A 13,163-nucleotide genomic window follows, 5' to 3' on the forward strand; every position below is an offset into this window, starting at 1 on the left:
TGTGTAGGTGCAATTGAGAACAAATTTGAACAGCAAACTTATTAGCATAAATGAAAGTACTGGAACAAAGTATGTTGCCATTGCCCTAAAATCAAACAGTTTTTATGTGAGCTTCAGTGCTGCGTTGCAAACTGGCAAGTTAACTTAAATAAAAGTTAAAATATGTTTTACTATAACGGAGTCAAAACCTCCTCGTTTGCATGTTGTACATGTGATCTGCTTTAGGTTGAGGATAAAACAGTACTTAAGTGAAAAATTAACCTCTGCAAATCAGTTATTTCTTCCAGGAGAATGTATCTTAGTAAGGCACTGTGTGCGCCTCATTTATGAATTAGGAGACATGTCCAAGTGTTTTAACTTCAAGTTCTTTTGTTTGTTTGTTTGTTTTGGAAGTGGATTAAATGGCGACATTAATTCGCACTTTAACAGATCATAGTGATGATGTCAACTGCTGTGCCTTCTCATCATCGTGCTTGGCTACTTGTTCCTTGGACAAATCAATTCGTATTTACTCTTTAAATGACTTCACTGAGCTCCCATACTCACCTTTGAAAGGTCATGCATACGCTGTCCACTGCTGCTGCTTCTCTCCATCAGGACACACTTTAGCTTCGTGTTCCACGGATGGCACTACCATCGTTTGGGACACTCGTGATGGTCGGATGCTGGCAGTGCTGGAGCAGCCCACTGGCAGCCCAGTCAGAGTCTGCCGCTTTTCTCCTGAGTCCTCTTACCTGGTGTCAGGTGCAGCTGATGGAAGCGTTGTTCTTTGGAACATGCACTCAATGAAAATGTACAGGTGAGTGCCAAATGCCTTTTCACAGCCTTATTTACTATTATGGAAATATAATCTGTTACAAGTGCTGCTCTGCTGGTATGCAGTACTGTGTACAGGCTTGCAGACCTTACACTTCTGGTTTATGTGACAAAAAGAGTGGAATAGAGTTCGGAATATCAAAAGGTCATTAACAGGAGAAGTGCTGAGTTTTTGTTTTTCTTTAACATTAAGCAGTGCATACTTAAGAAGCTTGATTATTTTAACTCTCATCTAAATCTTGTGTTTAAGTATTGACTTAGTTAAAATACAGATATCAGTTTTTACTGATATTTTTGTTTGTTTGTTTTACTTTCAAAATGTATCCTGCCATAGAATTTTAGCAGTGTTCTGTCTTCCAAACTGTAAGTCCTAGCAAGTATCTTTAGTTTGGAACTTATCACTCAACTTAAATGCTTTTACCATAGGGTGCCACCTCGTGTTTTTCCTCGAGGAGCAGGTCCTGGATCCTACGTGTGCTTTTGTTTTGCATCTCACTGCAATTGCACAGTTTCTCTGCCCTCTGTTACCAACTTCCAAAATACAGAACTTAGTATGATTTGGATATTCTATCAGATTGCATTTGAGAGATCTACTCTTCACAACATTACTTCTAAAGCCAGTTATCATGCACTCTTACTTTTCAGATCTGGGAATGTTAAAGATGGTTCTTTGGTGGCGTGTGCTTTTTCTCCGTGTGGAAATTTCTTTGTCACTGGATCATCATGCGGTGATTTGACTATTTGGGATGATAAAATGAGATGTCTATGTAATGAAAAAGCACACGATCTTGGCGTTACCTGCTGTGATATTTCTTCACATCCAGTTTCTGGTTAGTTACTTGACTCTTCAGGGGAGGAACATGGCAAAAAAAAGAAAGATAGAAAAAAAAAAAAAAAAAAAAAAAGTCATTTCATTTCTCTCAAGCTCTTATTTTCATATTCTTTTTGGGAAGAGCTGAAATTTCTCCGTATTCTGAATACTCTTAAGTAATAGTAGTGGAGAGGTCGATGATGCTTGAAGTAGCTAATTATGCTGCCAGGGTTTTGGAATGTGTTTGGGCAGCATCTGTGAGGCCTATCTCCGGGGTCTAAGAGCAATGTCAGAAGATGTAGTGCTTGATTACCATTTCCACTTACCTCTTTCTTCCTCTGCTTCCCCAAGGAAGAGAAGTGGATTAAAGCAGTGCAAAGAACTATAAACATAAGCAGAATGCTTCAGCTGTGATGAGTGAGCAGGTAGACTGTTTTCCCTCACCAGACTTGGTGCAGTTCTGGGGAGAAGTGAGCCCTCGATCTCACAAGTCCTGCTAAGATGTAATAGTAAAAGCAGCTTTTGCTAAAAGATTTAGTGAACGTTAATGGAAAACAGTGTGTTCCCCTTCTGAGGAGCTTGGTATGTACAACACTGTGATGCCCATTAACGAGTTGGTAGCATGTAAAATGTCCAAATCTTTTGTGCTGTGAAAGAATTCTCATTCTGGCTGATTTGCCAAGAAAAGTGTTTTTACACCATAATAGCTAAGGCATGCTGCTCATCTCTTGGTAAGACCCAGATCTTACACAGAATCCTAGGAGGAGGCACTTTGATATTTGGCAGATTGGTGGCAAATTCTAAGATCTGCCACAGCAGACAGCAGCTCTGAGGGCTCCTGTGAACTGCATACAGCTCTGTGTGTATGAGAATGTTACTGCAGTAACCCGATGAAAGTGAAAATACAGAAAAACAAGAGATGAAACCTTGGGAGTAATTTGATGAGATGCTTAACTGTAACTCTGTAGAAATAAAGTAGTTTTTCATATTTGCAAATTTTGAACTTGTGTAAATGATTTAAAAATTTGAGAACTATTGAAGAAATGGAAATAACCATTTACAGTGGGGAAATAACCATGTTCTGTGGTTAGAAGGCAATATCACCACTCTTGGCAGATAGAAGAATCAAACTCTTATCGTCCAAAGAACTTCAAGTATGAGCATAGTTGTGCAATTGTGGGCACCATCTACTTGTTCTGGAAATCACATGATGGTAATACACAGTCCTTGCTTGCAGATATTTTTAGAACTTCTGCAATTCTTTCTATCAATGCTTTTTAAAGTTCTGAGATTAAGGAGATTTACCAAATTGCACTGAAGGAGTGGTGATGTAATTTACTGATATGCTGTTACTTTTTGTGCTTATCAATTTCCCATTAATATTTTTAATTTTATCAGGTGGTGACCACGCGTCCGGATACTTCCAGATGGCTTCTTGTGGTCAAGATAATAAGATCAAAGTCTGGTTTATTTTGTTTGCAGACTCCTTAGGTGTGTATGGTGATGCTTCTTCATATTTAAGTGTTTTAACTCTTTAGTGACAGTTTACATCTAAGATCAAATTTATACTGCTGTCATGGATTTGCAGCCAAACTAACCACAAATTGGAAGTGTTCTTTTAGTTGTTTTGCTGGAAAGCAGCTAAGGCATGCTGTGTTTTGTGAGATTGGGCTCTGTAGCTTTTTGTTTAGTGATCTGTTTAACAGTAGTAGTAAAGATTTAAAAAAATTCCCCTAGTCCTCTCAATATTATGATAAATGTTTGCTTTTAATTATCATTTTCATCTTCTGGTAACGAGTATTATTTCTGTCTTGGCCGTTGGGCACATGGATAGTTTGAAACCTCTCGATCTGCTAGGCCAGGGAGGGGTCTTCTTTCATCTTTCAGTAATTTTGGCCTTTTGAGCAAGAGCTGGAGGAATCAAAACAGTGTGGCTGTGCTACAACTGCAGTGTGATCTGTGTCGATGGTTTATGGGTCAGTGAGGCCTGGATCTGTGACTGATGGGGCAGGGGGACCCGCAGAGCCCTGGAGAGGGGGAAGGTGGAAGAGGGAGAAGGCAGAGAGGTGGGAGGTGGGCCTAAAAACACAGCAGTGGCAATGAGCTAAGGGAGACAAAACTCGTTTACTAAGTATGATATCAGAATGCGAGATAACACAATATGATACAACGGAATACAATTTATTTGGAACTGAGGCTAATAAGTAAAATGAGAGTGTCCAAAACCGAAGGCCTCACTGATGCTGAAGGCAGGTGGCTGGGGAGCACACACCGCAGAGAGGGCAGGAACAGAAGGGGGGCCCTCTTGTGACTTGTGGACAGTTTTATCTTTCCCTCTGAATGGAAAATGGAAACAGAACAGTGGAAGTCTTCTGGGAGGTGTAGTTGTTCCTCTCTTCTGAGAATCAGGTACCTGGAAATATGGATCATCCACGGAACTGCAGCATTAACTCTTTAACTCCCAGGGCTCTACATGTTATGGTGTGGAACACCAATAACAGAAATCTTAAAACCGTGACAGTGTGTGACTGCTATGTAGAGACAGGGCATGTGGCCAGAATCATCAGCAGGGAATTTTAGAAGCCTGTAAGAATGAATATGGAACGTTCAGATACCCAATTATCTAACATATTGTTAGACAGATGCTGATACAAAGTGAAGCGGTCACGGAAGTTAAAATTATGTTATCTCTGTGATCCTTTGTCCCTTTTTCTATACAGTATGTCACAGAGTCAGGTATTTGAGGCAGCTTTATGCCCCTAAAACCATGTTGTCTTAGTACCTCATCAGATATATCCAATTTGCTATAATTTACTTTTTGTATTTTTAGGTTGTGAATTAAGATATAAATGCACGTTGAGTGGACATTCTGCCCCAGTTCTGGCTTGTGCATTTTCTTATGATGGGCAGATGTTAGTCTCAGGGTAAGCAGTATCTGATACTTGTTGAAATTTCAGATGGCAATCCTGTCCACACTTAAGTATTGTGAAACAGAATGTTTAAATGAGTTGCAGAGTTCAAAGTATATTTCCTGTAATTGCAGAATAGTTCTCTCTGCCCTCCAGAAACAGCGAATTGTTTTCCCATTTTGTTTGTGTCTGGTGGGGATTGAGTTTGAAATCTAGGATTTTGCAAGCTCTGTTCTCTGTGAGATTCATCACAGAATCACAGAATGGTTGGGTTGGAAGGGACCTCAAGGATCACAAATCTCCAACCCCCTGCCACACGCAGGGCCACCGACCTCCCCATTTCACAGCAGCCCAGGCTGCCCAGGGCGCCATCCAACCTGGCCTTGAGCACCTCCAGGGATGGATGGGGCATCACAGCCTCTCTGGGCAGCTGTTCCAGCACCTCACCACTCTGCAAAGAACTTAAGAAGTAGTAAAGAACATCATTTCTGAGTGGGTTTCTTTTTGGACATTTATGTGGCCTTCATTTAGTTTTAATTGAAATGCAATGCTTCCTTTAGTTTGCTTTGCAAATGAGAAGATTTTGGAAATCAGTAGAAGTGCTGAGAGTGTTAATGGATAGCCAGATTCTGTGCATAGTGCATAGAAATATCTGCATTACAGATACTTCTTGCAAAGACCAATTTGTACCTTGTGGGGAGCGGTGGAACTGGGGGCCAGTTTGCATGAAACCTCCCTATGCATCAGGAATTATGGAAGTGCAGAATTTGGGATTTTATACATTGTTTTAAAAGTGCTGTAGATACATAATAATACAACATGATAAAGAGTATCATTGTCTTAAGCTAGAAATGCATGGAGCTTTGCTTTCCATAAAGCACCGGTATGCTGAGTTCTGTTGAGAGTTCTATTTGTTCATTTTACTTGTGGGAAAGCTGGGATTTTTGTGGGTTTTTTTTTCTTTTTTTTTTTTTTCTTTTTTTTTCTGCCTCCTGCTTTAATTAGCAATAGTTTGATTTCTTATTCCTCTATGGATAATTTTAATGTCAATGTGTGTGTTTTTTTTTTAAAGGTCTGTGGACAAGTATGTCATAATATATGAGACTGTAAGTATGGTGTATTGTAAGGTTATTCATGATAACTCATTTGGCTGCTGTCTTTATTAGCACTTCTGCAATATCCTGTCAAGATAAAGAATACATTATGAAATAAGAACTATGAAACCCCCTATTTTTATTTTTTAATCTTCAATAAGTGTAACTTGAGGTAAAATATCTCCTGAGAACCAGTCAATCTCTCTCATTCTTAATTGACATTTATTTGAGTGTTTTGTTATTTGATTTCTTTATGCTGCTCTGCAGGACAGTATCATTGAGTGAATCCTATGCTTGCGTGTTCTTACTGAAGTAGAAGGAGTTTTGCTAATCTTAAATTTTATCCTAGCATTCACAGCAAGAGGAATGGTATGCATTGATGTGAAAGGAGGGACAGTGATCACAGAAATCCTTTAGTAATTGTATATACAGCATATTATTTAATTAGAAGCGTATTAAATAATTAAATGGAAGCATAATAAATAATTCAAGACAAAAATTACATTACATACAATGACCTTTCTTCAAAAGCATCCTCTTTAGGTGTTTTGTGTAATACTGTTATTATATTCTTTGGGGTTCACCTAACAGTGGTATTTACCTTTACAGCTTTATCATATTCAGAATAATGATTTTGCTGAAAATGACAGATGAACAAATTCTAAGCTTTTCTGCATGTGCTGCTGTATTGATACAGATTTTCAGTGAGGGTTGCATGTTTGTCGTCAAAATGGCTAACCTGATGCCTTCACAGTTTTGGCCCAGTTGTATCAGTAGTTTGATGCTTAGATCCCCGGGAGGAATGGCACATCAAGGGAACGAAACTGCAGGCAGCTGCAGCATCACTGTCTCTTAGTGCTGTTGGTCAGATTTTTAGCCTGAGATTTTTAACACAAGGTGCAATAAATTTTTTAGAAGTTCTTTTGCCATTTTTAAGGCTGAGCGAGGTTAAGACAATAAATCTTCATGGGAGAGAGACATTTTGGCCTAAAATAGGATGCTTTCCTCATGCCCAGTAGTAGAAGAAAACTATGAATTACTGTCTTGGAATAACTTTGCTCTTCATCTTTTAGTTCTGTCTGTACCTGTCAAAGAAATGCTACCTTTAGTCATGAGGAAAGTCTCTCAAATCATATGTTAAAACTGAAAATTTGGGGATTTGTTTTTAGTAGCATCCAGTATAGAAATACACAAACCTCAGATGTAATCCCCAGTAAATTATTAAAAGTTGTAGTACAAAGTCTGCTTGAATTTCAGTTATTGTTTCAGGTCATTTTCAATCCTGGATTTGTAGAAGAAATGCTCTTATCCACAGGAACAATCAGCCAATACGGGTACAATTAATTCAGCTGATTTTCTACTATTATTATAGTGAAGGGAAGCCTTCTGCCAGTGGGCTGAATAGAGAACCTCACATAGGAAAGCCAAGATGCATATCTGACTTTGCTGCCCATTGGCTTAGGCAAGGTCATATGCCTACTCTGAAGGTGACTTCTGTCATATTCAAAGAAGAAATAGTTTTCCTTATCTTTGAAAGTATGTGCACAGATGAGTGCATGTGTTTCATTCTTGAAATAAAGTCACAAATGTTCTTTTTTTTTACAGAATACTGGCAATATCCTTCATACTTTGTCTCAGCATACCAGGTATGAATTCAGTATGATAGATACCTTACTATTAATAAATAAAAGAAATCCATTCAATGCCATGTCAATTTCCACGTCTGTAGGTATGTCACAGCTTGTGCCTTTGCACCACGCAGTCTCTTACTTGCCACGGGTTCAATGGATAAAGCTGTGCACCTATGGCAGCTGGACAGTAAGCAGCCCTGTGCAGGTCAGTGTTTGAAGTATTTTTAGCCTTTTGTTATGCAACAGGCGTTGTCTGTTACCAAACAACAAACAACTTAGAGATTAGAAGAATATTATCTTTCTTTCTTTTCTGGTGTTTTCCATTTCTTACTTTCTGTGTAGCATTTAGGATGCGAGTGTTAATTCCCAGAGCACTGAAAGACTTTTCAAAGACATATACTTGGCAGTAATTTAAAAAGAAAATATGCTAATTGAAAACATAATTGTCAGCAAGAAATACAACTGGCCAGTCACTGCAGAAGGAAAAACTTAAGGAGTACCTTAAGTATGTGGAGTAAAAATAAATGGATCTTTGTTCAAAGCTCAAGAATTTAGTCTGGAATTTGGTGTGCTTTTACAAGGAGATATGGTACTTAGTTTTAGTGTCTGCTGACACTTCTCAGTCTCTTGTTCAGTTTTGACAGACGTCAGCACTTGAGAGGTTAAATTCCTCTGAACTTTGAAAATGAGTCAATAAAGACAAACCCAAATGACTGTCCTATGAAGGAGTGTTTAATGAGTATTGCTTTTATCTGATGTTAGGAAATGTGGAATAGTGAGAGCATTTGGAAAATGCTCATTAATTCCATAGTTCTTACTGATTGGGTTTGGTTTTTTTTTGTTTTTCATTGTATTGTTTACCTTACTTTTCTCTTTCCTTTCCAAAGGAAACGCTATAGAAAATAACTCTAAGATTAGAACTGCTGAGAACTGGTCAGAGGATGAAGTTTCAGCCTGGCTTTGTGCACAGGGCTTCACAGAACTTGTTGGGCTTTTCAAAGCAAATAACATCGATGGCAAAGAACTCCTGAATCTTACAAGAGAAAGTCTGACTAATGAATTAAAAATTGGTAAGAATATAGAAATCCAAGCAGTTTGTAGTCCTTTATGTTTATGTAAGATGTTGGGATGAAAGTAAGTGAGAAGTTTCATGCATGGGTGTGTTCTTCTGAAATGCATTTTTAATCACTACTGTTGGTAACTGAAACAGACAAACAAAACTAATGTCACATTATCCCAAGTACTGTTTGTTTTCTTATAGCTAGAAACGTAAAATTGCTCATTCTCTGGCAATGCCGTGTTGATAAGTGGTCTTACCTGCTTTTGGTTCTGTTTTCCTTTTTTAGATTTTGGGTCATTAAGCTGTGGGAAAGTAATTTCACCTTTCATGTAGACTTACTGATTCTGACTTGGTAAATGGGGTTCTCCAGTTTTTTCCTGTCAGATTATGAAAAGCGTCACGTTTGTCATATTAGATGGTGAGCTACCTTAAATTTAGCAGTGAGTGCACTTCAGAGTACAGTTAGCATAGTAGAAAAATACAGGATATGTTTTATTTTATACTTATTTGTAGATAAAGCATTTGGTGTCAGTAATGCTCAAGCAAACCTTACCAATCTCAGACACTTTGCAATTCGTCAGGCATCCTTCTGCTTAATGTTGACCTGTCACTTTTATTGAAAACTGAAGTTACGTTTTAGAAGGACTCCTAGGCTGTGGCATTGTTACCACTCACTTCCTTAATTCTGAAGAAAGAAATTGCTCTGTGGCGGACTACTGCAGAGCTTTCAGAATGTTCTCTATTCTCTGTGGCTAGATGTTTTGGCAAACACATCAGCACTAATTTACACCTGAGACTGAGTATAACAACAGTCAAATGAGTCAAGAAACCCTTCTGTAACTACATTTCTATTTTATGAAGTTAGCATGCTTTCCTGTAGACAGAGTGCTCCCCTCCTTTTTCTTAATTGTTTTGCATGTGTGCACATCTGCGGTCTTGGTATCTGTCAGCTCAGTATCAGTGTGTCAGTCAGCTTTGTGCAGTACAGAAATCAACAGAATTGCTGCAAATCCGTCAGGAATTGCCACCGATGAAAGACTCATAGCTCTGTGTTCCTGCATATGTGTTCCCTCATGTTGGAGTAGCCTAGAACCATTGCAGCAATCACCAGCTGAGACTCATCAAGCTGACTGGAGGGTTGTGTGGAAATGGTGTGCAGTGGGAGCTGCGCTACTGACAATTATCAAAGGATTATGGATAATCCCTTAACTCCTGACTAGAGATTTGATCAGGAGGTTGTTAATTGAAAGTGCAAACTGAATGCAAGAATTTGGCTACACCAGCAAGATCTAGGAAAAGTTGCTCTTGTAATAGAGATTCTAGAGGATGCCCTCAAAAAATGTAGTTACAACTACAGAATTTTGTTCCTTATTACCTTTCTTTTCTTTGGTTATATTCTTAATTTTTCTTGATCCCAGTCTGATCCCACAGATCTTTACAATATTGCCTTGCAAAATCTTCCTTAATAGTAAGCATGAGCTTTTTATTATATTTCAGTACTGTATTTCAATCTTTACAGTATCTTAATCCTTACATATGTCATTAGTTAATCTTTTTTATAGAAATTAGGTAGTTAATGAGTGCTTTGCCTCAGTCTTCACTGGCAGCCAGGATTCTCACACGCCTGAATCTGAATCTCCAGGTGGGAACTGGGGGAACAAATTCTGCTCCACTGTAAGGATGGCACACGAGACTGATTGTGTTCACATCCTTGGGGCTGGGTGACATGTATCCCTGGCTCCTAAGGGAGGCTCTTATGAACCTGATGAGGTTCAACAAAGCAAAGTGCAAGGTTTTGCATTTAGGTTGAGGTAATCACAGATATGTATACAGACTGGGAGAACTCCTTGAAAGTAGCCCTGCTGGAAAGGAATGAAGGGGGCTGCTTGATGAAAAACTGAACATGAGACAGCAGAGTGTGCTCACAGCCCACAGGGCCACTGCTATCCTGAGTTCCAGCAGAAGAGGGGAGGCCAGCAGGGTGAGGGAGGTGATTGTCCCCCCTCTATTCTGGGTCTAAAGCCCATTTGTGAATCCAAATTTAAGGTAGTAGTAGTTGTGCTATTTTGTTATAACAAAGTCAGTGCCAGGCATTCATAAAACAAAATACGGAGTTCAGCAATTCATTTTGTGTAAGCAGAGGCACTGAGATGCTACAGGTCTAAAATCTTCTCTTTCATGAAGCAGGAGCGTGCAGCAGAGAAGTACAATTTGCGGGCATGGAATACAAACATGCTTTGGCATGGCTGATCTTGTGAGGGGGTGGTGGAAACATCTGTGCACTCTTATACCATTGCATTTTTATGTTTATAATCCAGCTTAAAGGGAGAAACACTCCTGATCCTCTCTCTCCATCACAATTTTAGCTACAGTTAGCTTTGCACGTGCAGCAGTGCATGTGATGCTACTATGCATCAACTGAAAATGCAATTCTGCCCAAATGTTGCTTTGCAGCAACACTGCACTTGCATTTGTTTTGCCATTTGTTTTCATTACCCCACAGAACTGCTGCTACCCATTGGGATTGGCATGCACTGGCCAGGGGTCTGCGGACTTCTCAATATTGGGTGGAGATGGGAGGATTGAGCTGTGTCTCCTCTGGCATGGCAGTGAATGCAAGAACAACCTCTCTGCCTCACATAATGGTGTTTTTTGCTCTGTATTCCAATAACTTTTCAGAGTCTCTTGGCCTGCGCAGTAAAATCCTCCAGAAGATCAAAGAGCTGAGGATAAAAACAGTCTCTGTTTCCATTGCTGTTCCTGATGAATTCTTATGCCCTATAACTCGGGAGCTCATGAAGGATCCTGTCATTGCAGCAGGTATGACTTTGAGCAATGTTGAATAACGAGAATGGCTTAAAGATGGGCATGGGAACACAAAAATTGGCCATGTCTTTCTACAGTGAATAGGGTAAATTAATCAATCTAAGTAGCTATTGCAAGAGAACAGAACTGTGGTAAATGTTTGGCCAAACTGCGTCTGTGACAGAGAAAAATACAGTACTGTGATTCCTTTAGTGTCTGCTTTATTGACAGAACCATATAAAATTTTTTTTAATGCTCTTTTCTTTTTGTGCCTCTGCAAGTATATATTTAAATCCTAATTAGAGAGTTGTCTCTGTGAATACACAATGGAATTGTGCACAAGGGAAACAACAGCAAAAACATAAGCTCATTACTAAGTTTACACAGCTGTAGATATGGCACTTAAGGGTTGTACAGAAGGTCACATATCCCACTGATTTGGTGGCTTTGTTCCTCTCTTTTAATGCTTTAAGAAAAAAAATTACAATTAAAACTTTCTGTTACTCATATAATAGCAATAATGTATGTTTTACAAAGGCTGCTCCAAAAGCAGCACCTCCTGTTTTGTTTTGTTGGCCCATAAGAGGTGAGTGTCAGTGTGATGGCAGTAGAGGTTGAACCTTCCCACCAGTATTCCATTGCATGTTGTTGCCATGACAGATGGCAGTACGGGGAGTCAAATGGTGTCTGACATGGAAGTGCAGATGAAACAAAGCTGTCACTGAATTCCTTCAGGTGAAAAAAGTGGCACCCATTGTCATTCAGCAGTGTTTGTGAGCACAGGGAGGCGGTGGGTGGTGCGTTTCAGCCGTGGTGACTGCGGGTCACCTCGGCTGGCCCAGATACTTATGAGCATGGCATGCAGACACTTGTTCATTGCTGGCGAAAATGCACAGCTAAAGGTGGTGACTATGTTGAAAAATGGTGTTTTTGAAGCTGAGAATTTGCCCTAGCAAGTAGTGCTGTTGTGCTCCTAATAGCTGTTGTAGTTTGCATAGGAATAAGTAGGAGGCATTACTTTTGGAGCAACTTACTTACATATACGTGGCCCACAACAGTTCTTACTAAATCAAGCCCAGGCAAGACAAAGGTTGGCTCAAAAGAGACTGAACAATTTCATGTGTCCTGTGTCATTTCCACCTCATTGTTTACTGCAGGAACTGAATTTTATCTCAGTACTGCTGTATGAACTGTTACTGTAATGCATTCAACTACATAATTTTTCTACATCTCAATTCTCTTATCTGGAAATACTGATTCCCTTCTACCTCTTACATATGTAAAATATACACTGTGTACCAGCACCCTATCGTCTGTAATGCAAGCTTTTGATGATGGTTTCTTTGCAGATGGGTATTCCTATGAAAAGGAGGCAATAGAAAATTGGATCAGCAATAAAAGACGCTCTAGTCCCATGACGAATCTCCCTCTTCCCAGTCTTGTGCTTACACCCAACAGGACACTGAAAATGGCCATCGGCCGTTGGCTGGAGACTCAGCAGAACTGTGGTGAAACCACGTCGTTTTGAAGTTGTTTACTAAAATGAAGGTAAATGTCATAAATGTAAATGTAGGTAATTGTAGGCTAGAGGAGATATTTGTGTCAGAAACACCTGCAATTAAAAAAGTTCTCTTCTTTCCTGGCTGTCACTTTCAATGCACTTTTAATGCTAAAAGAGCATTTTCACTGTTGGAAGCTCCTAAAAAATTACTGAATGCTTTTTCAGTTTATTTTACTTTTACTCAGTGGTATTTCTCTTTAAGAAATCAAACACCAGGACTCAGCATTTTTCAAATAACTTTTCTTAAAATTTTCCGCAAATTTATGAGTTTTCAAGTCTTCATTTTGCAATGTGAGTCTCAAAGCACAGACTTTGTATTTTATTTCTGTTTTTTAATTAGAAAAAGCGTATTTCCCTGTTCCCTATGAATGAACATGCATTTGGAGAAGCTGGGAGAGAATTCTTCCTGAGCTGTCAGTGACTGCGTCTCACACAGCTGTAATCATAACTTTAATTTTGTATGGAAAAAAATACAG

General features: G+C 39.2%; 1 protein-coding gene across 1 annotated transcript; it reads left to right on the forward strand.

The window, feature by feature from the left end:
* Positions 1-383: 383 nt before the first annotated feature.
* Positions 384-12,654, forward strand: WDSUB1 (WD repeat, sterile alpha motif and U-box domain containing 1; the record flags this gene model as incomplete). The annotated part of the gene is made up of 10 exons (XM_079539349.1): positions 384-799; positions 1,462-1,646; positions 3,026-3,118; positions 4,458-4,551; positions 5,609-5,642; positions 7,236-7,276; positions 7,360-7,466; positions 8,149-8,331; positions 11,001-11,141; positions 12,476-12,654. Exons 1-10 carry the CDS (start codon positions 402-404, stop codon positions 12,652-12,654), a joined length of 1,455 nt encoding a protein of 484 aa, XP_079395475.1. The 5' UTR covers positions 384-401.
* Between the last annotated feature and the right edge of the window lie 509 nt (positions 12,655-13,163).

Source organism: Tetrao urogallus, assembly GCF_951394365.1.
Source record: "Tetrao urogallus genome assembly, chromosome: 8".
Lineage (NCBI taxonomy): Eukaryota > Metazoa > Chordata > Aves > Galliformes > Phasianidae > Tetrao > Tetrao urogallus.